At 39.2% G+C, this 27,186-nt stretch overlaps 1 protein-coding gene across 4 annotated transcripts; it reads right to left on the bottom strand.

The window, feature by feature from the left end:
• Nucleotides 1-27,186, bottom strand: HMGN3 (high mobility group nucleosomal binding domain 3). Of its 4 annotated transcripts, none has more exons than XM_074948022.1 (6): nucleotides 26,945-27,184; nucleotides 7,988-8,038; nucleotides 4,890-4,919; nucleotides 4,052-4,099; nucleotides 1,460-1,570; nucleotides 1-935 (listed from the first exon to the last, which is right to left on the bottom strand). In XM_074948022.1, exons 1-6 carry the CDS (start codon nucleotides 26,957-26,959, stop codon nucleotides 897-899), a joined length of 294 nt encoding a protein of 97 aa, XP_074804123.1. In that variant the 5' UTR covers nucleotides 26,960-27,184; the 3' UTR covers nucleotides 1-896. The 4 variants fall into 4 exon arrangements, with proteins under 4 accessions (XP_074804123.1, XP_074804122.1, XP_074804120.1 ...); XM_074948021.1 differs by having other exon boundaries at nucleotides 1,460-1,573; nucleotides 26,945-27,167; XM_074948019.1 differs by lacking the exon at nucleotides 1-935 and adding an exon at nucleotides 943-1,338 and having other exon boundaries at nucleotides 26,945-27,186.

Genomic DNA, 27,186 nt, shown 5'->3' on the forward strand with positions numbered 1-27,186 from the left:
ATAGAAACAAGAGTCCCATGTAATAAGCTGCTGAAATTAAAAACTCCTGTATTAGATGGGGGTGAGGGGGCAGGGAGAGAGGAAGCAAAGCTACTCCTGCATGCCTTTCAGTTACTGTATATTTGCTTCAATCAAGCAATTCATTCTGTTTTGGTATCTCACTGTATGTTATACTGGTACAGTAATACAAAGGCTATTCAGCTGTGATAATAAATACGAATACACTGGTTCATATTTAGAAGTCCATTAATATGTGGACCACTGAAAATCTTGACCTGTTACTCATATGTGGACATTTAAATATGTTTATTAGAGACCAGCAAAAAGCGTCAAACGTAGTGCATGCAGAACACAATAGCTGCTAAACCATTTAGTCTTCCACACAATAGTTAAAAAATGAGTCAGGCATTCCTCAAATTTAGAGAAAACATTAGGAGGCTGTAGATTTGCAGGCAAGGAGACCTTTTATTTTAATCCATTAATAGAACCCAAAATAGTCAGCAGGTGGCCACATCTATCCATGTTTCATTAAAATCACATAAACCCTAAGTACAAAAGCACCACTGATTATTGCTCTAGAAAAACTGCATGAAAAATTCAAATACACACAGTAAAAACCATCACCATATGCACAAGACTTAATTTCTTAAAGCAAGTGTATGGAATGCTGATCCAATTTGACACACACCTTCCAATGCTAAGTTGATATTTATATTACTTGGCAGCAATGGGAATTTCTAAGAGCATGGTTATGAGAAGGGATATGTTCCTATACAGTTTAATATGTCAACTATCATCGTCCTAAAAAAATTAGCATTTACAAAATACTTGATAAAAATATCTTTTAAAAGTTGTCCAAGAGGTACATAAAATCAACCCAAAATTTTCATGACAATTCATTCGCTCTTGTCACCTACAGATTCAGTTCTCTGTGCCTGCGAAGGGGAAGGGGAAAAAAAACAAAAAAACAACAATTACTATAAAAAGTTACTGCTCCACACATAAAAAAAGCCCCCACACTAGCACCTTCTCCTTTGATGCATTATTTGCAATGGCTCAATTTCAAACTATTATGTTTACAGACACAACAGGTACACACACACTTGTCTTCATTTATTGATCCCTGCTTTTCAAAAGCCATAGAAGCCTTACCTGCCAGCTTCCATTGTTCATAATGAAAAGCACCACACTACTATCTGTTTCTATTCACTGCACACATGCAGAATGCTCTACCGTACCCTTAACTTTCACTGTTTCAATCTGCCCTTTTACTGACAGTGTGCTGGGTGGGGCACCTCTGGATGTTGAAACACTAACAGTTGAGCGAGAGATGCGAATCTGCAATAACATTATGGGCAATAAAAAGAAACATTATGAACATGCTATCAATGGCTGAAAGATTGAATAATTTTTAAAAAAAATACTGCTTCAATCAGTGGGAGGTCTGTGTGGAAAGTACCTCTTCAGCTTTATTTTCACCATTTTCAGATGGTGTAGTACCTTCCTTTGCAGCTTCTTGCTTTTCATCCTTCTTCCCTTTAGCACCTTTGTTAGCCTTTGTTCCAGGTTCCTTCTGATACAGGATCAAAAACATGGAGAAAGTGTGCATTAGAAGATGTTGGATACTTGATACCGTCTATGAACTATCTACTGTATGAGTAAGTTGTGTGTGACAAATTAGTACAAAATGTCAGCTACCTCTGTAAAGAGGATCTGGAATGCTTTTACCCACAAGTGCCAAAGCTGAGTGTTCTAAAACTCTCCTGCAACTGCTGCCATCACTAGCAAAATTTAACTGAAACTCTATTGTTTCTCTTAATTTTCAGGGATTTAAAAAATTATTACTCTAGTAGAATAAGAAAACAGTCCCACATTGTACAAAAACGAACCAGGATGGACATAAATATCAGAACAAGTACTGTCTGTTAAAGTCTTATACAGTCAAGCACATTAACTGGACCAGAACAACAGCTGATGTGATGGCACAGCACTTTTGAATTCAATGGAAATGCACCAACTTACACTGGCTGAGGAACTAGCCCCCCCATGTCTTAAGGATATCAGGTTGATTTAGTAACATCCTTATTACATCAGAGAAGAAAAATTAAGTAATTTTTGCTATTTTAGGCTTGCATGTTTCTCTTTGGAAAGAGCACCCCAGATGTTAATGAACGAATATTCTAGAATTGTCACACAGGGAATTTCACCAGTCAGCAGTAACAGAAAGGCAAGAAGCTATGAACAGGAACCCAGTTGAGGGTGGGGGGAAAGTTACATTTTCATTTGGAGGTTTACATAGAAGAACAATGGGCAGAACAATGTTGTTAGATAGCAGAACAATGGGCTAAGACCTATTATTTTTGTATCTGTTCTACCGCTCCATGTGTTCTAGACCCACTTAAGAGTACCTGTTGAGACCTGCAATGCCAGCAGAGGCCTATGCTTAGCTACCCAATTTTGTAAAGTCTTTATGGGGTTACAAAGGTAAGGTTGAGGATTTGGCATTGAGTATTGAGATTAATCTTGATAAACATTTAGAAGGAGATGTTCCATGCTCCCCACTTCTCTACTCCTCCCTCCCCCCACAAAAAAGAAAGAGTCAACTATTACTGTCAAATGATATATTAAGATCAAGCTTCCTTCCATTTATCTACATAGAAACTACTTTCTGAGTTTTAATCTTTTAGCAAGAATGTATACATTCTAGGTAAGTCTTCACATAAAAAAAGGGACAGTTAAATATTTGAGTTTGTAAAACTGCTATATGTTAGCTTTGAACACTAAAAATTACCATATCTGAAATTACTTACAACATAATGTTAATCAGAAATTTCTTATTAGTTGATCAAAAGTATAAGCTTGCTCATTTTGTGTAAGACTTGCTCAACTGTATCTAGACCAAATTTAATCCTGTCCTTAAATGTAATCAAATTATAGTTTGAGGAAACAGGTGGTTGTTAAAAAAAAACAAAACAGCATATTAAATTAGTTCTTATCAAAGAATCAAGTCCTGGAAATATGCCTCAAATATGTCCTCTTTTGTTAAGGACATATATTGAAGCTACATTTTCATTACTTGTACTGAAAGATAAAACCTACCACATTCCCTCCTTTAATAAGCTCCTCCCTCCTTCTTTTTTATATAAACCTGTTTCCCCCAAACTATAAATCACTTTTTGAGAGAACATAATAATCTTAACATTATTTAGTCAGTAATATCAGAGATGATAGGTTTACACCCAAAATGTGCCAAGTCACAGAATTAGAAACTCATATACTGGATCTTAAGATTCTAATATTTGTCAATCAGAAATATACACTGGGGACGGCTAAAAAAGTCCCCCCGCCCCCCCAACATGCTTTTTCTGGTACAACAATTGTTCTTATTTTGCATCTTCCTTGGGCCCCAATAAATCTGTTTTCTGAAGAACCTTTCTAGAACTTCTCTTAATAGTGTCAAACTACTAACCTATGTATGTACCATAGAATTTTTATTTTGACTGTATTTGGCCTAGAAAGTCACCACCACCTCATTTCGCCATATCTTTAATTCTACCTTTATTTATAATCAGCATCCTTGGCAATAGCTGCATTTTCATAAGAAAAATATGTATGAGACAAGAGCGTCTCACTAGTGGGTGGAGTACTGTCCATTTAGTCAAGCATGGAGGGCAATGCTGAATAAACTGACACACTAGTGTGGGAACTGCTAGGCCCCAGGTTGGTAGTGGAGCCACCTTGACCAACCCTGCAAGTCCAGGAAAGGTGGGCGCCATCTCCGGGGAAGGAAAAGATGTTGCTACAGTGAATAGCTCTGCTTAGGAAGCAAGAGTATGCGGCTGACAGAGCATGCATTGCAGGCAGACAGCAATACATTTAAATTAGGACAGAAGTGTGTGTGTCTTTGTTTTGCTTTTAAAGATAAAACATGAAAAAATGTGGATGCTTCAGAAGTTGTCCATGCACATTTGAAACAGAATGAAATATGCAATGCAAAAACAAAAATGCATGATTATTTGTTTATAGTGATTTAAAATTACAGGAATTTTACCTTTGTGGTTTTCCTTGGTTTGGGTTCAGGTTTTGGTGGAGCAGGTTTCTATAAAACATTTCCAGTTACACAATATATTAGATAATTCACCACTAGCCTCTCACCCAGACATTTCCCTTACTTCCTACTATGCGCCTCTTAAAAGACCAGAAAAGTTTCATGTTCAAATATACCTCAACTGACACCACAGACTAAGCTAGCCTGTATCTACTGGCTCACCATATGCAGGAGTGAAAGTAATTTTGGAATCATTTTAAGAGTTTAACAGGGAGTTTGGGGTGAACCATTAACAGAACTCACCCTCCCCTTTAACCTATCTAATGTGACATTGCTAGAAGGTTCTTCCTCCTCTATTCCTCCTGAAGTGGGCTATTTATTAATTATTATTGTTTTTAATATATGAACACACATATATTAAGCAAATTTACTGGGAAGAAAAAGGGAGATTCCCCCCTCCTACTTGTCCTTCTACCCATATCTAACAAAGAAAAATAACCAAAAAGTATCAAATACAGCCCTGTTACAGTGGCCCCCAGTCTTTCACAGAGTAAGCTGCATCTTCACAACCAGGATCTGTTGACCTATCAGGAGATAGAGTTTCCAGAAGTGCCAAGTCACATTTCGTGTGCAACAGGCATACCAGTGAAAGAAAAGAACACAGTTCTTTTTAGGAGACTGTGTGCCTTTGGTTATATTAATATAAACATCCTTCCCTCCAGAGAGCTTTAATGGTCTTCAAGAATAAATGAATCCAACAAAATATGACATCCTGTTTGCTTGGCATGAGAAAGCATGTGCCTAGGAAGGTATAGACCAACAGCTCTTTAGGAATACTTACAGCTGACAATCTTGCCGATCGTCTTGTGGGCTATAAAAAGGGGGAAAAAAATGTTTGTAGGCTTTCAGCAGATCATAGTCAAACCAAGGCAAAATGTGTCACTCATTCATTTGATGATAACTTAAAATATACCATTAGGACAACAAAAGTCCTTACTTCCAAAAACACATAAAGGGTGCCTCCTCCACTGGGTTTTTTGAGTTTTAAAGAGACATAGTGAACTTCAAATCCAGTTGCTTACACACACACACACACACACACAAAGTTCAGAAGTTTCAGTGACTACAAATATTGACAGATTTGGGAGCAAGTGCAGTTTTACAATAACAGTGACCTATTTTATAAGTGTTTATTTCACCCTTATTGCTGTGTGAAAGGCCTATGCAAATAGGAGAGACCAACTGTCTACACAGTGGAAACAGTGAAACTGATTCTACAGAGGACTGTTAAAAGCACAAAGCAAGTGAACTGAAAATATTGAGGAGAACAGTGTTTCTTTAATCTCTTAGCTGTTACTTTTAACACTGTAAAAAGAATTTCTGACAGAAATGCAAGTTAAGTTGATGGTGTCCCTTAGTACAGTGCTGATATTTAAAAGAAGTAAATTAAGGACCGGTCCTGCAGCTGATACCATGTGGTTACAGGAGTCCACCTGCACAGAGCCAGTTGCAGGAGCAGAGGGTAAGCATTTGACTGTTTTTCCACTCAAAGAAAATTATTAAGGGAAAAATAAAAGATGTGAACTCCACTCCCCCACCCACAAATAAAATTAAATGTCTCTACTTTTTTTCATAAGTCAAGTGTGGAAGATGAGAAAACTTGTTTTTAAATAATATTTCCCAGACTATCTTGTTCTCCACTCCCAGGCCCCTGAATTCATTAAAACAACAAATGAGTTCATGAAGCTGGTTACAGAGCATGACTAAAGAGCTCATGTATATTAAAAACTGGAATTGTGTTGTAACAGGGTCAAGACAAAACCATGTAACTAGTCCCTGACTCAGCTCTATTTGTACTGTTTTGATTTGGCCAAGGCTTTGTCTTGGTTAAAAGAAAAACAGATAAAATTTGGTCTATGCTACAATTTTGGAACCATGTTTATATTCAGATGTCCCTTACCTGATTTGTAACCCATCCCCCAACAAAACAGAACCTAAAGATGAACTGAAAGGCTTTAAAGAAAAAAAAAAAAACCCCACCAACAATATATAAAAAATACATTTCAAAGGTGACCTGAAAAACCTGAGTCAAAGGTTCTGCATTTCTCCTGCAACAGATGAGGCCATCAACACCGGAGGAGTACAGTCAGCGGTGTTCCGTGTAATGATTTTACTGTCCCTTACTAGTAAATACCTACAGGGTAAATAAAATCTTGAACTCGGGTCTTGGCAGGAGGAAGGTTTTGTCCAAGAAAAAAAAAAAAAACAAAACTGATTTTCAGCTTCTAGTATTTATACATCATTCTAAAATCTATAAGTCTCTTCTCTTAGTGATTTGGGATATCTATTTGTTGAGCACTATCAGTTTTCCCAGCATCACTGTTAAACAGTTTAAAAAGACAGCATTTCAATTAGTTTGTAAGTACAGAATTGTAGATCCCCTGTACCCCAAGTCCCAACTTAAATTTACATTTACATCCCCTGGTTCTCCAGAAAGCATTTGAACAATAGAAGGTACAGATAAGACAGCACTCATCTAAATCACGATGATTTTTTTTTTAAAATATATAAAGAGGCTACAACGGCTTTGGTCATGTAGTAGAGGGTTTTACTCACTGATCTGCTTCACATAAGGGTTTGCACTAACATCAGGAGCACAGTGAGTTACACACAATTCTTTAAAAATCCCTGAGTGGAGAGGGTAGGTTATTTAATTCTCTTGTCCCATTTTGCCTAAAAGCTCTGCTATCTGATTGCACCTCAGTCCTTATAGGTAACAGAAGTTACATACAGAGAGCTATAATGCCCTTGTGAACAAAGCCATCATATCTATTCTTGACTCCACGTCCACGATGGGTGTTCTTGTGTTTGAGAGAGAATAGGCTCTTTTGAAACAGTTTAGAAACCTTGCAGGCATCTGCAAGCTCCTAGTTAGAAGCTAGAAATGTTCATTCTTTATACTGGTAACCAATGGACATCAGTGATGTCTGTCAAATCTTTGGGGGCAAAGGGGGGGAACCTTAGGACTGCCCTCCTTCAAAATTATTTTATTTTGAGGAAACAGTATTTAAACATGTATACAGGAGAAGAATCTGTATTGTTTTACGCAAAGTAAGTCACATTAAAAGTTTAATGCTTGCCTAAGGTATTCTTTTTAACCTGCCTTTGTAATAATAATATTTTATAAGATATAATAGAAACTACATAAAACTCTCAGCTGTACTAATTTGTGCAATCATATGCTTCTTTTCTTGATCTTCTAGGAAATGTCACAGGAAGACATTGCTACTAAGAATCCAAAAACCAAGACACCCTTTTCCAAAGAGCTCATTTATTCCTTCAAGGGGTTATGATTGAATATTGCTATTGTTTTGCCCCTTCCACTGCACCATTTTTTTCCTAAATGACTGAGCCTCAAGTCAGCTTCCTTGTCTTGGCTCACTAATTTTTACATTTTCCAGAGACCTATAATTTATGTTCTTACTCATGTTTTCAGTTCAAATATGCCCTTTGGAGAATGTTCATAACTTTAAAAAGAGGAAATTCACTGTTAATTCACCTGAATGTTCACTCAGTTTTTGAAATCAAAGCAGTGAACTTCCTTACTGGATTTAAAAAGAACTGGGGGGTGGGGGGCAAGCTAAATTCCCCTGGCACTAGGATTCAGGATCCTTCCCCATCAACTAACGTGCTACTGGAAAATGCCTAATGTAGCAATGCATCCTCTGATTCTTCAGTACCAAAGGATTAAATTTTACCAAGTAAACCAAATCTGTGGTACATTTGCAGTTTTAACACCAGTATCATAATTCCCATAAAAACCCCTCATCATAAGTGGTTCTCTATGAAGCAACAAATACTATTTAGTCTTATAAAACTGGGAATCTCCAATTTAATAATATAAAACCACAATAGATGAAAAACAGGAGTTATACTTGCCTCTTGTTTAGTTATTTTTGCTGCATCCTTGCCCTCAGCACCCTCTGGAGACTGAAGAGAAAATATTGAATAAAGTCAACTATTTTATTATGCATCTATAAAAAAAAGCATTGGGGTTATGACATGGATTAAAATAAAGTTACCTGTCTATATGCCACAATAACTGAATTCCCCTTGAAAAGAGATGTTTGTCAGACTTACAAGTTAAGGCTTGCAAACCAAACACTATCAAGTAAAATCATTCTAGATTTCTCAAGGAAGAAACACAGGACTGATTACCAGCAAAAAGCTGGGACTGCTACAGAGCAGCACATCAGGTAGGCAACACCTTGCATCACACAGTGACCATCCCAGCCAATTAACAAAAAACATCCACAGGCTCCAGTGGGAGTACCAGCTAGTCAACAGTTGGTAGGATAATGGTTTGAAGTGAAGCCCTGAGGTTTGCTCTAATAAGGATTTTGAGAACCCCTGGGAAATTTAACTCTCCTCCTCCCACACATACACTCCACTAGTAATTAAGCAATATCAAGCCACAAAACACAAATATATTGAAATGAGTTGAAAAAGTTAAATTCAGCCTTCTTATGCCTCAGATTCAGCTTTCATTATTGCTTAACCTCCCTCATAGCCTCCATCAAAATAGTTCAAGTCAAGTTTGCTCCTGCTTACTCTTACCTGTGTCATCTAAAAAGTACAGAAGGGCTTAGTCGATTTAATTATAATCCCTATTACAGTTAAATCAGGCCTCTGTTATGTCAATTATTAACTATTATGTTTATGGGCCTACACAACAGCACTTCAGGACAGGGACTCTCTCATCTTCAAAGTGTGAAGTGCTTACAATCTAAAGAGATAATCTAATGAAAAGTGACTAACAGTATTTTCAGTCAGAAAGGAAGGAAGAGGTCTATGGAAGGGGAAGCTTTGAGGAGAGCATTTTTTTAAAAAAAATAAGAGCAGATGGTTCAGTTTTACATTTTTTTCTTTGTGTTTTCTGATCAGGTACAAGAGCAGGAGTAGATAAGAATGTAGTGGAGATCAGCAGTGGAAAGGTAACCAAAATAAACTGATTTTGAGAAGGGATTTGAGAGAGTAGAACAATGTTGCTCGGAGCACAGAAGAAAACAGGCTAATTTGCTACACAGAGTGTCATAAATATAAAGGGAAGGGTAAACACCTTTAAAATCCCTCCTGGCCAGAGGAAAAACCCTTTCACCTGTAAAGGGTTAAAAAGCTAGGATAACCTCGCTGGCACCTGACCAAAATGACCAATGAGGAGACAAGATATTTTCAAAGCTGGAGTGGGGGAGAAACAAAGGCTTTCAAAAGGTAAAATAGTTTGTACCTTGGGGAAGTTTTAACCTAAGCTGGTAAAAATAAGCTTAGGGGGTTTTCATTGCAGGTCCCCACATCTGTACCCTAGAGTTCAGAGTGGGGAAGGAACCTTGACACAGAGTTACCTTCTTCTGTAACTCTGTAGGGTCACTGGACTCTGAATTCCTCATAGAAAGGGTGCTAACAATTTGTGCCCTACCAGCCGGGTATGGATGGATAATGAATGTGACTTCCTAGTTGTAACATACAATCTCCCGATAGAAAGGGAAGGTGCCACAATAGCAGGTCATAAAAAGATAACTACGGCCAGTAATTTAAATGACTGAGACTTAGCAAGAAATTAAGCAGCACTACACAGAACACAGCAAAGCAGCTAGGAAAACCCACACAATTAGACTTTTAAAATGGAGTATGGCTATTTCTCTCAGCAACTATGGCCCTCACCAACCCATGGCAGTGGGGTTCTGAGATAGTTTCAAGACTTTCAGAAAATGGATGATGATCTCTGTAATCACAAAAACAGTTTCAGTTGCCATTCCTTGGGTGAGAGCTCAGAAGCAAAACACCACAGCATAAGCAATTTGCAGCAGATCCTCATTTACATGAAGGCTGTTTCACATAGCTCAGGCTTTAGACTAATGAGCCTTTGTGTAATTGAGAATTAGGCCCATTATGTACTGTGTGGGAGATAAAGTGGGATGTCCCTTGCTCTATTTCTTATAGACTGTTACATCAGCCTTTAACCTTTTTTTTGTTAAGCTAAACAAATCTTAATAATGGGCTCTACAATCTAACAGAGAAATGTACAATACAATCTAATGGTTGGAAGTTGAAACTGGACAAATTCAGACTTTCCGTAAGTTGTACTTTTTTAAACAGTGACAGGAATTAACCATTGGACCAATTTAACAAGGGTCATGGGGGATTTTCCATCACTGACAATTTTTAAATCCCACTAAGAACTTTTTCTAAAAGATATGCCCTAGGCATTATTTTGGGTAAATTCTATGGTCTGTATTATATATTAGGTCAGACTAGGTAATCACAATGGTCCTCTCTGGCTTTGGAAGCCGTGAAATACATATATATATTTTTAACAGTATCACAATCCATATATTGACTTATCTTGACAAAACATTTAACTTGTATGTGTGAGGTTTTTTTAAGCTCACTCCATTTTGTCTTTATCTGACAGTGTCTTGGCAAGTAGTGTACTTCAATTAAAATAGTTTATAATCCACTTGTTACGCTAAAATGTATAGTTTTATAAAAGTTAGAACATTTCAGGGGCCAAACAATCCAGTCTGCTTTTAGCATGGATGGGGTGAAATAGACACAAATAAACTTGGAGGTGTGGTGGAGAAACAGGAGCCTCAGTGTCATAATCCCCATCCAAACCCAACTGCTCCCCAAAGCAACACAAGTTCAGAGTACCTGGCAAGAATTAAGCCAAGCAGAAGAATACAGCTTTATGCAGCATTACCTCCACAAGAGGAGGTGGACTAGTGGAGAGGAGAGAGGTTTGGGCATAAATAGACCCAACAGGAGCATAATTTCCAGTGAACTACATGGCATGAGCAGCAGTTCTCTACATGGATATCCCAAGATTCACAAGACTTCCCCACTGGAAGTCATCACAGGCTTGAAGGACTTTCTCCTGACCCCTTCCACAGAAAGCTAACATCCCTTGACTTCCCACTGAGATATCATACCACCTAAGGAACTGATTTCAAAGTAGCCGAGTTTATTAAATAACATCCTCTCCCATAGGTTTTTTCCATGTGATAATGCTATGGCTCACAGTATTTAACATGACACTGTCACCTGTCAAGTTGCAGTGCATCCTTGCTATGTCTGTCTTGCTTACATTGTAAACTCTTCAGAGAAGAGACCACTAGCATCACAAGCCTTGTATACCACCAAGCATACTGTTGGCACTGAATTGTTCAAAAGGCATTGCTCCAGCATAGATAAGCTTTCTAACTGTACGGCAATTCTTCAGATTACTTGTATCATCATCATCACAGTAGTATCTATAGGCCCACTGTGATAGGTGCTGTACAAGCACATAAAAACAGGTTCTCTCTTTGGGACAGACATGAAGAATAAGGTGACAGACAACAATAGGTGATTAAAAAAACCACCACCAAACAATGAGAGGACTATGATCAATGTCATAAGCAATGGTCACAGCAAACCAGCTGCCTGGCCAGCAAGACTTATGCTTTCAATATTATAATTAATGGTAAATTTTAAGTCTCAGCAGACCACAGATATGTATTGTACCTTAAGTGCCATTGCAGATTCGGTGTCTGGATTATCAGTTTTGTGAGCTAACAGTTTTGTAAATTAAGCAGCAGTTAAACTTCAGACGATCAATCAGTTCCACATATTTTATACTTCTGGGTTAACCAGGATGGCTATACACACACTCCCTGTGCCCATCAGTGATGAGGAAGAGCTTTTTAAAAAGTGACAGGTTAAAAATCAGGTTTTTCTATTAACTGTGGATTATAAAACCAAGTTTATTTATTTGTATGTGCTTAATTTTTGCATTTCACTCATTTTGGAGAATGAGCTGCGACCCCCTGGTTGATCTCACTTTCTAGTCCTCATACATTAGCACAATACTATGGCATTTGGGTTGCCAACGCTACAGGGGAAATCATTAAATTTAAAAAAATTAAGATAACTCTTTAAAAATATGAAAATTATCTGACAGAGGTGGCTATAGGTTGACAAACTGACAAAACTTTAGTAATTAAAATGCTGAAATATATAACAAGATGTATCTTAAGTAAAATAGTGCAACAACATTAGCAAGGTTACTGTTTATCGGTCAAATGGCAATCAATCAATTTAGATAGCCAAAGGGGGCTATCGTATCCAAGCACTACAACTTCTGCACAGATACTGATCTTTACAGGTGAATGGATTAGTTTTAGTAATGTAAGCAATGTACTAAAAAGCCAACATGGAAAGATAAGATATGGTAAAACTGATTAAACAACATCTTGTAAAGGATGTTAATATTAAATGATGCCAAATACCAAGGGCCCGTGTGGTCAGAAATTACAGGCTCATACCCATGTGAATTTAAAAAGCACAAACCAATTTCATTCTAACTACTACATTAGAAGTTAGAGGAAACGAGGCCCTTTAGGACATTGAGTTGAAACCCCTACCAGTACATGGATTACTCGCTAAAGTATTTTTTCTAGAGTTTTATCTAGTCACATTTTAAAATTTTCCATGCAATAAGAATTTTCTCCAGACATCATTCTGGCACAGCATTTTAGGTGCAGTCTCTGAGTTCACCATCATTTCCCTGCTCCCTGATTTGATGCCTGTTACTTCTCCCACTCCCAATCCATTTTCCCCTCCACCAAAAACCAAACAAAACACGCTTTGCAACAAAACTCAGCCATCAGCAAAAGGACATATCATTCCATATGCCTACTTCAGAATTACTGCTGTCCAGGTTTTTTCTTCCCTTTGAATATATACGTCTCAGACAGTTTTCCCCTACATCAGGAGTTCTCAAACTGGGGGTCGGGAACCCTCAAGGGGTCATGAGGTTATTACATGGGGGGGGGGGGTTGCGAGTTGTCAGCCTCTACCCCAAACCCCACTTTGCCTCCAGCATTTATAATGGTGTTAAATATATAAAAAAGTGTTGTTAATTTATAAGGGGGGCTGCACTCAGAAGCTTGCGATGTGAAAGGGGTCATCAGTACAAAAGTTTGAGAACCACTGCCCTACATGTATTACCTTGAGGTTTTCCCAAGCTAAAACTCAGACCAAGTTCATTGCTAGTGTCGCTAAATTTAAGTCAGTGGAGGTATGTGGATGGTGAGCCAAACTCACCCTAGTGTTTCTACTTCTTTAGGTCCCTTTAATTATTTCTGTCTTCACAAGAGCTCTGAAATTTACAAAGTGATACTAAATTAATTAAGTGCCTTGCATGGTGACAGGTTTCAGTGGTAGCCATGTTAGTCTGTATCAGGAAAAAAAAAAAAAAACACAACCAACCAACCAAGGAGTCCTTGTGGCACCTTAGAGACTAACAAATTTATTTGGGCATAAGCTTTCGTGGGCTAGAACCCACTTCATCAGATGTATGAAGTAAAAGATACAGAAGCAGGTTTGCATGAAGTGGAAATCCATCAACTTCATGAAAATACTTGTGCAGATACAGACAGACATCATCTCCCTTTCCAAATGCAAACCTGCTCCTGTACCTTTTACTTCATGCATCTGATGAAGTGGGTTCTAGCTCATGAAAGTTTATGCCCAAATAAATTTGTTAGTCTCTAAGGTGCCATAAGGACTCCTCATTTTTGGGGTTTTTTAAATAAATTAAGGTGCTGTTTACTTCCCATTTCAGATTTTTAATAAAGACATTCAATCCCATGTTATTTAAACACCAACCAACTCCTCTGACACTCTTCTCGACACCTCTGCCCCACCCTGCCCCAGTACAATACCTTATTTATCATTAAAACTTTTTTTTTGTGCTTCTTTGACCAATTTTTAGTAGATGCAACAGTGTTCATAGCCGAGCCAATCTGAATTAACTGTGCAAGTAAAACAGATACTGCATCAAATGCTTTACGTAAAGCCAGATAGATATCTATTGCATTTCTTTTATCCACAAAGGACGCAATCCTGAAAAATGTTTAACATGGCAGTAACTTCATGCACATGAACAATTCCACTGAATTCACATTTGAAGCACATGAAGTTACTCATATGCTTAAATATTTGCAGAATCAGAGCTTAATTTTTTAAATCTCACCCAAAAACAAGAAAAAAAAATAATCAGGTTTTAAGGCATGTCCTTTTTTAATTAAACTTTTATCCAGCGTATTCCATTAAACTTTACTTACAGATTAGAAACATCTCAACATTAATTCTTATGAGATAGCATGGAGAGAGAGCTCCACAGTTTCCCCACCTTCTTGGCCTTTTCAAAGAGTATTTACAAACCTGCTAAAACTGCATAATATAGTAACTCCCTCTATCTCCTAGGCAATTATCCTTTCCCAGTTACCTAATCAATTAGAAGCTACAGAGTTATCCGTAAGCATATACATTCTTCACTGTAAAGCATACATTAAGTACATACATTCTTCACTGTAAAAGGAAATGCTTCTGAAATATTTATTCTTTAAACTAAACCTATATAACATTTTGATTTTCTGAAATTACAGATAATAAAATACAATGCAAGACTTAGAAATGATGAAGGAATTTAAATTCTAAAAATATCTATTAGAAGAGGAATATATCAATTTCTAATCCTTTATGGGGATAATGTCAACATCATGATGTGATGAAAGGGAAGAGTATACTTAAAGTTCTAATATGAAAAAGATAAAAAAATCCTCCAATCATCCACCAAAGAAAGTCCTTTGGTTGTGTGTGCGCGCATGTGTGCATAAACACAAACAAGAAAGAAAGAGGGGACGTATAAAAAGATTACAATGAAATTTCATCAAGTCAGAAAACAAGAAAAGTCTAATTCTTTATTAAACCTAATAGATTAATGTTTGTAACGTGTAAATCCAACATGCTTCATACTCTTTCAGAACATTAACTGTATTTCTTCCTCTTTTTTAAAAAAAAAAAAAAACCACCTCTGGTATAAATTATATTTCCACAAATCAAAAAATGAAAAGTGTGTGATTATTTTCCATTTAAATGTTTTTCCCATATATGTATTTAAATCTGCTTTTATTGTGTATGTATGTTCTGTAATTCCCGCTTGAAAAGATCTAGATGTTTGGCCAGCATAACTTAAGCCACATGGGCATTTAATGGGGCACTTCACAAACTCTGAATTACAACTAATGCTGTTCACCTGACTGCGCTATACAATTCTGAGTGGAACAAGCAACCTATGTTTTTATCATTATAGGAATATATAGGTAAACATTCAAAGCTTCTCATTTTAATCACTTAAAACCACTCCAGGCCAATGGGTGCTGCGGGAACCAGCGGCCAACACATCCCTCGGCCCACGCCACTTCCCACAGCCCCCATTGGCCTGGAGCAGTGAATTGCACCCAGTGGGAGCTGCGATCGGCCAAACGTGCAGATGTGGCAGGTAAACAAGCCGGCCCGGCCCTCCAGGGAGCTTACCCTAGCGAGCCGCATGCCAAAGGTTACCGATCCCTGAATTGAAAGCAGTTCTGTTTAAGCCTACATAAACCTGTTGCTCAGGTTTCCATTATCTTCTAGAACCAATATTTTCAGGTTTGGTGTATAAAATTAGAAACCAATTCCATATTTAGGCATCTAAAAACACAGCCTGATTTTCAGGGATACAGATCAGTTATGCGAGATGTCAGAGATGCTGAGCACCTACAATAGACAACTCACTTAGACTAATAATTTTAGGACCCCACATTTCAAAATGTGAGCCAGGATGTTAGTAAATTCTTTTCTTATTATTTGTTCCTTTGTTTTACTATTATTGTACAATTAAACAGCAACGTCAAAACAGCATGGTAGAAGTGTAGTGGAAGCTAAAGACTGTTCAATATTATTCCTTTAAGTCAAATTTTTCAAAATCGGGCTCTGGTTCTGAAAATTGAACCATGAAGAAGGACCTTGGCAGATCCATTTCCAGCAATTAAACCTGAGGCTCCTAAATCCATATTTAAAGTACTTAAATCCATATTTAAACTATTCGGGGGGAGGGATAGCTCAGTGGTTTGAGCATTGGCCTACTAAACTCAGGGTTGTGAGTTCAATCCTTGAGGTGGCCATTTAGGGATCTGGGGCAAAAATTGGGGATTGGTCCTGCTTTGAACAGGGAGTTGGACTAGATGACCTCCTGAGGTCCCTTCCAACCCTGATATTCTATGAAACAGAATTAGCCTGATTTTCAGAGCGACCATTGTACCCACTAAGGTGAATGAGCTTCTCTGAAATCAGAACAGATCTATTTTCAGTATCTAAATACAGATTTAGGTGCTTAACGCTAGACAACCATTTTGACAACATTAGCTCTGGTTTTGAAAATAATTTACTCCAGCAAATATCTAACAGTAGCTTTCAGGGGTGGAAAGACAGAAAAAAAGACGAGTGCAAAACCCACAGAATAAGCAGTTGTGACTAAAAAGCAAATAAGTAATATTAAAGAATGTTCTTCTGTGAGAAGAAGTTTTATATTTTTGTAACTCTTACAGCTACTCAGTGCTGTGGCACACCAAATCTTTACTGTACCAGTATTCCACCAGACTGCCATGACTCTGAAGCAAGCACTGAAAGGACTTCAGGTACTAGGCCCTAAAAGTGCTAGCCCTGGGGTCCTCCCACTAATGACTCGGACACGTGGCTAAGCGAAAGGGTATTTTACTAGGGTTGGCAGAAATGGGAAGATTGCAAAACACCGTATGAACAGTGGCTTAAACAGTTGCAATTTAAGGTAAAACAATAGTGGTTCCTATTTGGGCCCTTTCGGGGGTCAGGGGACACTCCAATGAGAATTAGGGTTCCTCAGGCCTGGTGCCTGGGGTTCCCTCTCCAATCCAGTCTATGCTACAGGGAAATAGGAGCTTGCAGCTTTCCAGGCCAGGATCAGTTAGTTGTCTCTCTCCTTGGGGCCACTCTACACTGGTTCCCTGCCCAGTCTCTGCTGCTTCCTCACAGACTGTGCCCAGACCTGAACCTGATTGTGACGTCGGCGAGTCACAGTCTTTTCACACAGTTCCCTCACTACTGCTGCAGCCAGCTCTGCATAAGGCTCCCCAAAAGTTTCTCCTGCATTTAGCTTCCCTGCTGCTCCCAATTTGCCATGGGGCTACCACTTCCCCTCAAAACAAGGTTACTTCCTGGACTAGGGTGATCCATAGAGTTTCCAGCCCCTCCTGACCAGGGGAAGGGGATGTACGTGCAGGTCCACCCTGGAAGGTTGTAGGTCAGTGGGAAATGGGCTGATGGGAATGGTAGTTTCTCGCTTAGAAGAGTCATCATGCTACCCGCTTCCCTTTGAAAAAGGCACATGACATGTCCTCACATCCAGCATGAATCTACACAGAGCCCTTGTGCCAGTGGGGTCTCTGCACTCTTAGGTTACCCCTTAGCTCTGGGGGGTGTTCTGTTCTCTCATAAAGACCTCCCAGAACACGGGACTCCATTTCCTATTTTGGCCCTTCTATTTCTGTTATAGGTTCACCCTTATTCTGTAGGACAGGCTTCTTGGAGGGGTGACAGCCAGGAATTCTGTCCCCTCTGATAGGGCCACACCTGGATATGCTGTACAGTGTACCAGATCACACACCTTTTAGAATAACCATGACTCAAAAGTCTCTCCCTTGGTGACTGTTCAACGATCACAGGCTCTTGTCTGTCCATCTCTAACTTTCCTTTCCTGTCCCCAAAATGCGTTCTAACAGTTTGACTGATAATTAGTATTTGAAACACTTATTTTAAAAATTATATTTGTGACTAAGAGTACAACATATCCTTCAGAGGCTATTTTTCCAAGTAATACATCCTCTGTATCCCCAACCCTAGCTTCTTGTGTTGTCAACTGAAGTTGGCTGTTGGGAGGGGCAGAGAGGAGAGGCACTGATGTGTGAAGACTTAAGAGCCAAATGTTACCTTACAATGTGACCTTCCATTTATTTGGTTCTATTTACCCTTGTTACAAACTGCATTTAAACATGTTACCTGCTAATTTGGGTTCTAACATGGTTTAAAGAACTAGTATGAAGGGGCCAAAGCCATCTAAGAATTAATATCAAGTTCATATCTTGGAAAGCAGATTTTAAAAATGATTCTAACAAGGTTCTGGCATGTCCACACTAGCCTTTAAAGTTTTTTAGAACCCATTTGAGTGTGAACCAACTTTAAAAATGGCTCTCAAAAGACCCTGTCCATTCGAGACGAGAGAGAGAGATATTTCCTCACAGCATCTTCAAATTCTGCTCAAGTAGGTCTAGACTATACAATGGTACAAATGCTGTCAGCCATCTGAATCCCATCTATATTAGTACTCCCTTTACTGCCATCACCAGTAATAGGATAACACTGGGAGACTGACTAGGGAGAGAGGGGAGAGGGAAGAAGGAAAGAGTCTAGAGCAGACATAGCTGAATAGTCCCCTGATAAGTTTTGATGCAACCTATTCTATCATACCTTTCACCCAGAAGGATCTCAAAGTGCTTTCAAAATATTACAGATTTTAAACTATACAGGTATCAGTCCCGGTTCTGTTCAATATCTTCATTAGTGGTTTAGACAATGGCATAGAGAGTTTATGGACAATACCAAGATGAGAGGGGTTGCAAGTGCTTTGGAGGATAGGATTAAAATTCAAAATGATCTAGATAAACTGGAGAAATAGTCTGAGGTAAACAGGATGAAACTGAATAAGGACAAGCACAAAGAACTCCACTTAGGAAGAAACAATCAGTTGCACACATACAAAATGGGAAATGACTGCCTAGGAAGGAGTACTGCAGAAAGGGATCTGGGGGTCATCGTGGATCACAAGTTAAATATGAGTCAACAGTATAAAACTGTTGGGGAGAAAAAAAAAAAAGCAAACATCATTCTGGGATGTTTTAGCAGAGTGTTGTAAACAAGACACAAGAAGTAATTCTTCTACTTTATTCCATGCTGATCAGGCCTCAGTTGGAGTGTTATGTTCAGTTCTGAGCACTACATTTCAGGAAAGATGTGGACAAATTGGAGAAAGTCTAAAGGAGAGTAACAAAAATAATTAAAGGTCTAGAAAACATGACCTATGAGGAAAGATTGAAAAAACTGGATTTGTTTAGTCTGGAGAACAGAAGACTGAAACGGGACATGATAACAGTTTTCAAGTACAGAAAAAGGTTGTTACAAGGAGGGAGGAGAAAAATTGTTCTCCTTAACCTCCGAGGATAGGACAAGAAGCAATGGGTTTTAATTGCACCAAGGGTATTTTAGGTTGGACATTAGGAAAAACTTTCTATCTGTCAGGGCGGTTAAGCACTGCAATACATTGCCCAGAGAGGTTCTGGAATCTCTGTCATTGGAGGATTTTAAGGGCAGGTTAGACAAACACCCGTCAGGGATGGTCTAGATAATACTTAGTCCTGCCTTGAGTGCATGGGACTGACTTAGTAGACTTCTCGAAGTCCCTTCCAGTCCTATAGTTCTATGATCTTCTACTGTTATGACCACAGAAATGCATCAACTGTTTAAGAAGCACAGAACATTACAATAGTGTTTCTAACAGGAAATGAATTCAAGTCATAGGATGATTTATAAGACTGAATACAATTAATCAAGATACACACTAGCCAGGACACAGAGATTAAATACCCCTACTTCGGGGAAAGTGCCATGGATCTTTATATAGGACGTAGGCTTTTATCTCATTTAGAAGAGGCACCTCAAACATCAGTGCCCTCTTTCATTATGCTAGGGCACTTTTTCAGTACTGACTTAATCTGAGGTTTCAGAGTAACAGCCGTGTTAGTCTGTATTCGCAAAAAGAAAAGGAGTACTTGTGGCACCTTAGAGACTAACCAATTTATTTGAGCATAAGCTTTCGTGAGCTACAGCTCAATGCATCCAATGAAGTGAGCTGTAGCTCACGAAAGCTTATGCTCAAATAAATTGGTTAGTCTCTAAGGTTCCACAAGTACTCCTTTTCTTTTTGACTTAATCTGAGTGTCACCCACTGAATCAACACTATGTCCTGCTGCACTTGGGTAGTGGCCTTTAGGGAATACTGAAGTAAAAAGCCCACTTAGTCTGCAGGAGAAAGGATCACAACTTGGGGTATATGTCTAGCACTTGAAAAATCCTCTCTAACCATAAGCATGTGGATGAGCCACCCTTCTTTAGTACCTTAGAAGGCATGCTGAATTAAAGAAGACAAAAATTTTACTGAAGCTATATAATCCTAGAAAATGCGATTTCTAAGAGAGATCATAACCTGGTTTGCCTTCACCCTACACAAATGATACTATGACAATTTCCAGTAAAATGTAATGTTAAACTACTTTGCTACAACAGTATTAACATAGACCTCAGACTCCGACAAATCTATACAAAACTATTGCTTTTGGTACAATTGATACATTTCAATGGAGAAATTAGAACTCAGTAATTTATTAATCAAAGCAAACTTTTAATTGTGTAGCATTTGTTAGCTACATCTTTTGGCATATCTATTTCATTTACACACAGTGGACTAATTTTGTGAAGCTCATCAACAAAACTGATATCCCACAGTCTGAAATAACATTTTTCAATTGACTTGCTGCTCTGCTTTCAAATCCATTTTTATCTCAATTGAGAAGAGGCAGTTCTTTTTCTAAAATCCCTTTATATAAATGGATTATCTGCACCTGTTAATTTTTATACTGGGAGATAATCACTTGTGATACCTGATGAACTGTAGCTAACAATACAATTTGCTTTATACTTTAATACAAGGAACAATGTTGTGAATGGCCTTACACTGATAATTCACCTGGTGTTCAGGCCAAAATTCAACTGGAGTTAGTGGATGGGTGACATGGGCTAAAGCAGGGGTTCTCAAACTGGGGGTCATGAGGTTATTACATGGGGGCCGCGAGCTGCAGCCTGCACCCCAAACCCTACTTTACCTCCAGCATTTATAACAGTGTTAAATATACAAATATTTTAAAAAGTGCTTTAATTTATAAGGGGGGGGGCTACACTCAGAAGCTTGCTGTGTGAACCACTGGGGAACAATGAGTTAATAAACTGAATACGTTTTAATAAATGATTGCTACAAATTGTTAGTGTGAACAGGCTGATTATAAACATGGCTTATAGCATAGGTGTTAGAAGTAGGAGAACTGGGGGTGATGCCGCAACCCCTGGCTTGAAGTGGTTTCCATCACATGCAGGGTTTACAGTTTGGTAAACTTTGGCTTTCAGCACCCCCACTATACAAATTGTTTCAGTACCTTTGGCTTATGGCCACCTCTAGCACCTTATATTGGTGTGTTTACAGCCACCTATAAACGTGTAATATTCCCATGACTGTAAAACACTTATAAAATCATTAACCCTTCATAAAATATTTACAATTGCACTTTCAACATAAAGCAAGTAACTTCAATCTGTTTTTATCTGGACATCTGAACACAAAATTTCTTGTAACTATATATATAGAAGAAGCATCACTCAACCAGTTTCTTTGACACTCAACACTTCTACATTGCACTATTCCTAAATGTAATAAACTTTAATTTTTGGCATAAATAAAAAAAAGTATTATTTTCTTGTCAAGCTTTGAAGAGTCGAAACAAGTTCTGCTCAAGTGTAACTTGCGATGAGGGGGAGCTCTATGGCCTGAATCTGTGAAGGGACTGAAAAAAGAAAAAGGAGTACTTGTGGCACCTTAGAGACTAACAAATTTATTAGCGCATAAGCTTTCATGAGCTACAGCTCATTTCATAGGATGCTTCAGCTGTAGCTCACAAAAGCTTATGCTCTAATAAATTTGTTAGTCTCTAAGGTGCCACAAGTACTCCTTTTCTTTTTACGGATACAGACTAACACGGCTGCTACTCTGAAACCTGAAGGGACTGAGGCACTGAGAGAACCACAGAAAAATCCATGAGGAAACGAGTTCTGTATTTAGTGCAGAGCTTGGATGATGTGCAGTGAATAAGGTCTGGGGCCACACACTTAATGAGGAGGAGTAAACAAAATATTTAATAGATACCCATTCAGCTAGCACTGTGCATCTTGTGTGCTAGATGAGGTCCTGTAGAAAGAGTAATATGTAATCATATTATTAAACAGAATATCATAATTCAAAAGGCCAAATTAAGGCATTTCATAACTTCTAAATACTTTATGTTGCAACCTTCATACTCCTTTAGCATAGTTTAAAAAAAAAAAAGTGTATACAGATTTTTTTTAAAGTGAGTTTTTAGAATTCTATAGTACCCTACCACAGATATTAACCCAAAATCCCTTGTTATCTCTGCTAAGCATACACCACAATCTGCCATCAAGGCTACTGCAAGACTTGGGATTTGGGATTGCAATAAGTGTGCAAATGACCTACTCATGTGACTAATTAAAGATGTATCCACTAAGTCATTTTTCTTGCTTTGAAACAGTACTATAGTGGTCAACAGTGTTGTTAAAAAGATTTAAAAAAAAAAAATCAAGCTGCAATTAGTCCTCACATTTGGTTCAACCCCAAGGCAGAAAAATGTTTTGAGAACAGGTTCAAACAGTATTGTCTTATGGTTAGACAGAAGGAACAAAGAGGATCACTCTGGAATGTAATCCCAACTAAATCACAGGCTCCCTGTCTGACCTTGGACAAGTTACCTGACCTCTTTATATTTCTCAGTCATCATGCACAAATACTCAGGCCCACAAATACTGCAATTTGATGGTGATCTTGTTAAAACCATTTTAAAAAAAATTCTTTGGCAACCAGACTTCTCATGCTATTGTGAGTTTGTCATAGGACAGATTTTGGTTCCTCATTTTTCTATGGCTGATGCAAAGATATTTTTAACGTACCTGTTTCATAGCTATAAAAGAATGTACTCCTTCCAAACCAGCTTATATTGTATTTTTGAAAGATAAGTTCAACTGGGGCTGAAGAACAAAAACAAAAACAAAAAAAGGACAAACTCCAAAAAAAGTTTCCTGCTAACAATATCACACATATGTTCTAGTTTATCCCATGCATGCACACTAGTCTCTTTGTGAAAGGTTGTACTGTATTCACTTCATTATGTGGTGTTACAACCACCAGTAACACATATGAAGGTCTGACTGGAAGAGTCCAGTGCTCAGCCTCTTTTTGTTTTACTGTGGTATTTGACATCATCTCAATGCACAAATGTTTTCACTTGCCCCTTCCACGCCCATAACCAGTGGCCCATCAGATTTGGGGAAACTAAATTAAAAAGGTTTCAGAGTAACAGCCGTGTTAGTCTGTATTCGCAAAAAGAAAAGGAGTAGAGACTAACCAATTTATTTGAGCATAAGCTTTCGTGAGCTACAGCTCACTTCATCGGATGCATACTGTGGAAAAGTAAATTAAAAAGTAATTTCCAACCTTTGTTTGATAATGAAGCGATTCAGATGCTGACTTAGAGTCATCATAGAATATCAGGGTTGGAAGAAACCTCAGGAGATCATCTAGTCCAACCCCTGCACAAAGCAGGACCAATCCCCAGTTTTTGGCCCAGATCCCTAAATGGCCCCCTCAAGGATTGAACTCACAACCCTGGGTTTAGCAGGCCAATGCTCAAACCACTGAGCTATCTGTCCCCCAGGGATAGCTTCTTGAGTTACACATAGAAGAAAGAGTTAAGGGACAAAAGGAAAAAGGAGCATGACTAGTCAATCTGGTTACATACATAAAGCATGCATAAAGACAGGTATGAATCTGTTTTTACTTCTGCATTTCCCACACGCCCTTTCTGCAAATTTATTAGTTGGACACATAGCCCCATAAACATGCAAACTGAAGTATTGGTGATCTGTAATTTTTTTTTTTTAGTAGAGACCGTTAAAATTTCCGAACTAAACAAGTATTAAATCACATTTTTCTGTGTTAATATTTGTTTTAACTAGGAAACCCACTTCAGTAACAGATGTACACAAGTAGGATTTCTCTACACAGAGAAATGTACTGGCAACGCTACAGTGAAATCATTTTTCTGCAATAGCTATGCCAGTATAATTTCCCCATATGGACACTCTATTCCGGAATAAAAGTGACTTTATTCCAGAATAATGATGAAGTAATTATTCCACCGTAGCTATGCCAGTCAATTTCCCCATGCGGACAAGCCTATAGTCTCTACTTCCTATGAGTTTCTGGGCTTTCCAAGAACCAGAATTAATAAACACACTTAGCTTTAAGACTAAGTCACACAAAGACTCACAAAGCTAAATACATTAACTTTACTTAATAAGCTTCTCTTTAAGTACTTCAATTGTGGATGTAATTTTAAAAGACTAATTATGACAGAAAACAAAAGAAAAAAAACCCAAGTTCTCCTTTTACAGACTTACTTCCCAAAGGCTAAGGGCTTATCTATGCTTACAGCGCTGCAGCTGCGCCGCTGTAGTGCTTAATGAAGACACAACCTATGCCAATGCGTGAGTTTCTCCCATCCGCATAGGTACTCCACCTCCCCAAGAGAAGCCCTCCTGTCAACTTAGCGCTGTCTACATTGTGAGTTCAGTCGGTATAACTGCGTCGCTCGGGGTGACATAGTTATACCAACCTAAGGTTTTAGTGTAGACCAGAGCTAACTGATACAACACACAACAACAAAAATCTAAGCCCATTGTTTAGCCACAATGTGCTCCTCAATCATGGGGGAAGAGACCTCATTTAATTTCCCAGCCCACCAAGATATTTTTGAAGTATTGAAGACTACATGCAGGGCAACAATGTAAAAATGTTAGGGAAGCACGAGAGAGCTCTGCAAGGTTCCTAATGGACTGTGTAGGCCTAGCTTCAAAGAGCTTCCTCAAAGCACAGCCTAGCCATCAGTCTTCACTTATGAAAGGCATAGCTGTGGAAGAGAAGGAGCATTTTAAGCCTGGACAAGAATGCAATGACAGAGTATGATGAAGAAAATGATACAGTATCTTTTAAATGTAAGCCAAGTATTATGTACAGAGCTATTAGTCCCTCAATTTCATGAGAAATATATCAACTCAAGTTAAAAAAAAATTAAAAATGGAAATATTTCAGTGGAGCACTGAATATTTTTTCTGTACCCATAGTGCAGCAAGGAATCAGTACAGGACAAAAATGGAACTCATAAGTGTATGGAAATTAACATCTAACGATTACCCTATTAAAAACTTTTTCAGATTCAACCATGATCTGCATTATGGGGAGGTCATAGGCAGACAGACATTCTGGACATCTCCATTACAGTAAAATTGCCTCTCCTCAGTTGACCTAGTTTAATATTAAAAGACTGCCGAGTTTTTTGTTGTGGTCATTGGTTTGTCTGTTGGTTTTATTTAAACCACGGTATATTAGTGTCAAGTCTCCAATTACACTCCATTAGTAATTGCAGTAAAAAGAAAGTGCTCCAGGCCAGGATTTTCAAGGGGGCCAAAGGATGTTAGCTACCCAACTCCAATCTGGGTGGCTAACTTCCACAAGCCCCTTAGAAAACCCAGCCCTAGTGAAATGTCTGTTAACAGTTGTAACAAATGAGCATTTTCAAAATACTACAGATGTTCCCTGAAGCTCAGGCACTGAGTTTGTGAAAGATGCAACCAGTAATAAATAATTTGCAAGCTTGTAATCCTTTACATTCCTTACTTCCTGAATTAAGAGAAAGAAATGAATTCTCATATAGGATCAGACCAGTGGTTCATCTACTCCTGTGTCCTGCCTCCAAAAGTAGCCAGTATCAGATGACTCAAAGGAGGTGCAAGAAGCCCCATAACAGACAATTATGGAAGTTAACATTATGAACAGTATTTCAGACAGTGGGCAGACAGAAAGTAGTAGGCAATAGCGTAAGATCAGTGAGGCACATATTGCACTTTTGCCTGGACTGGTTTCCAGCATGGGGGTCACTGGGGCGGGTGGGCAAGTGAAGCATCATTTCCCCACCTTCCCCCTCAAAAATACCAGATCCTCCACCATGAAGGGAAGGGAGACAGTGTGTGAGAAGGAAAAGTAAAGTACAGCACAGCCAGGGAGGCAAATGAGGGATGCAAGTAAATCCCAGCTGTAGCAGCTCCGCAGAGGAAGGAAGGAAGGAAACACTGAGGCACAAGGGAGGAGGGGAAGTGACTGGGAGGAGGGAGGCAAATACACTCGTTCAGTATAAGTCTCAAAGCCACACAAGAAGGCAGAGGCTCCGCAGAAGCAGCTCCCTCTCCCTCCATCCCCACCCCCTTGCCCGTCTCTGGGGTGTGTAGCGCTCTGCTGTGTTGCACAGAGGAGTCTCCCATGGTGCTGTTTTTAAACTCTCTGCTGTTGTTGATACCATGTGTAAGCAGATCCCCCCTGTGCTGCACGGGGCCCTGTCTGTGCAGACTCCTGTCCTGATTGACACCAGAGTTGGTACATACGGGTCTGTCACAGGAGGCAAGGAGAAGGGTGTAGTTTGTTTTAAACATGGCTTTTCTCTCCCTTCCGCCTTTTACCTTGGAGCCATCACCGGGGCACCATGCAAAGCAGAACGCAGAATCAGCCCAGGGCAGAATCAGCCAGGACATGGGGGATTTTTCCAGAGACTGATGAGCTACGGCTTGGAGTTTGCAAGCAGGAAACTCCTCCGGGGGAGGTAAAAGGCGAAGCTGCAGCTGCTGCATTTTTTTCCGGTGGCGGGGGGGGGGGGGAGATCGGAGTTGTGACAGCGAGTTCGCATTCGAGAGGAGGGGGTGACAACTGCAGCCCTCACTACAAGGTTAGAGGAAGTAAGGAGTAAATCAACAAATCAGCAACCGGAGGGAAGGGTGGAAGATCTTTGCAACAGGCAGTACAAATACCCAGACTCAATCAGCGCAGTCCAAAAAAATCGCCCCAGGCTTGCAGGCAACCGGAGGCTGAGATTATTAACGGCAAACGGGCGTCAAAAGGAATGCACCACAACACAATCAACACAGGCGCGTTACCTTTCTCTTCGGCATAATGTCCCTGCCCCGGGCTGCAAAAGTAAAGCAACGAGCAGGCTTCTGCACAAGCGCAGATCCCTCCTCCTAACGCCGCGGCGGTGGCAAGGCAATCTCTAACCCGCTCCGCTGCGCACGCTCACTGCCCCTGCGCCGCTGACACCCGAGAGCCCCCTGCCCACAGGCGCCCACCGCGGCTACCGAGAGGCGACAATGGGGCAGCTCTTCTTTCTGATTGGCTCCCC

Source organism: Natator depressus, chromosome 3 (assembly GCF_965152275.1).
Source record: "Natator depressus isolate rNatDep1 chromosome 3, rNatDep2.hap1, whole genome shotgun sequence".
NCBI lineage: Eukaryota > Metazoa > Chordata > Testudines > Cheloniidae > Natator > Natator depressus.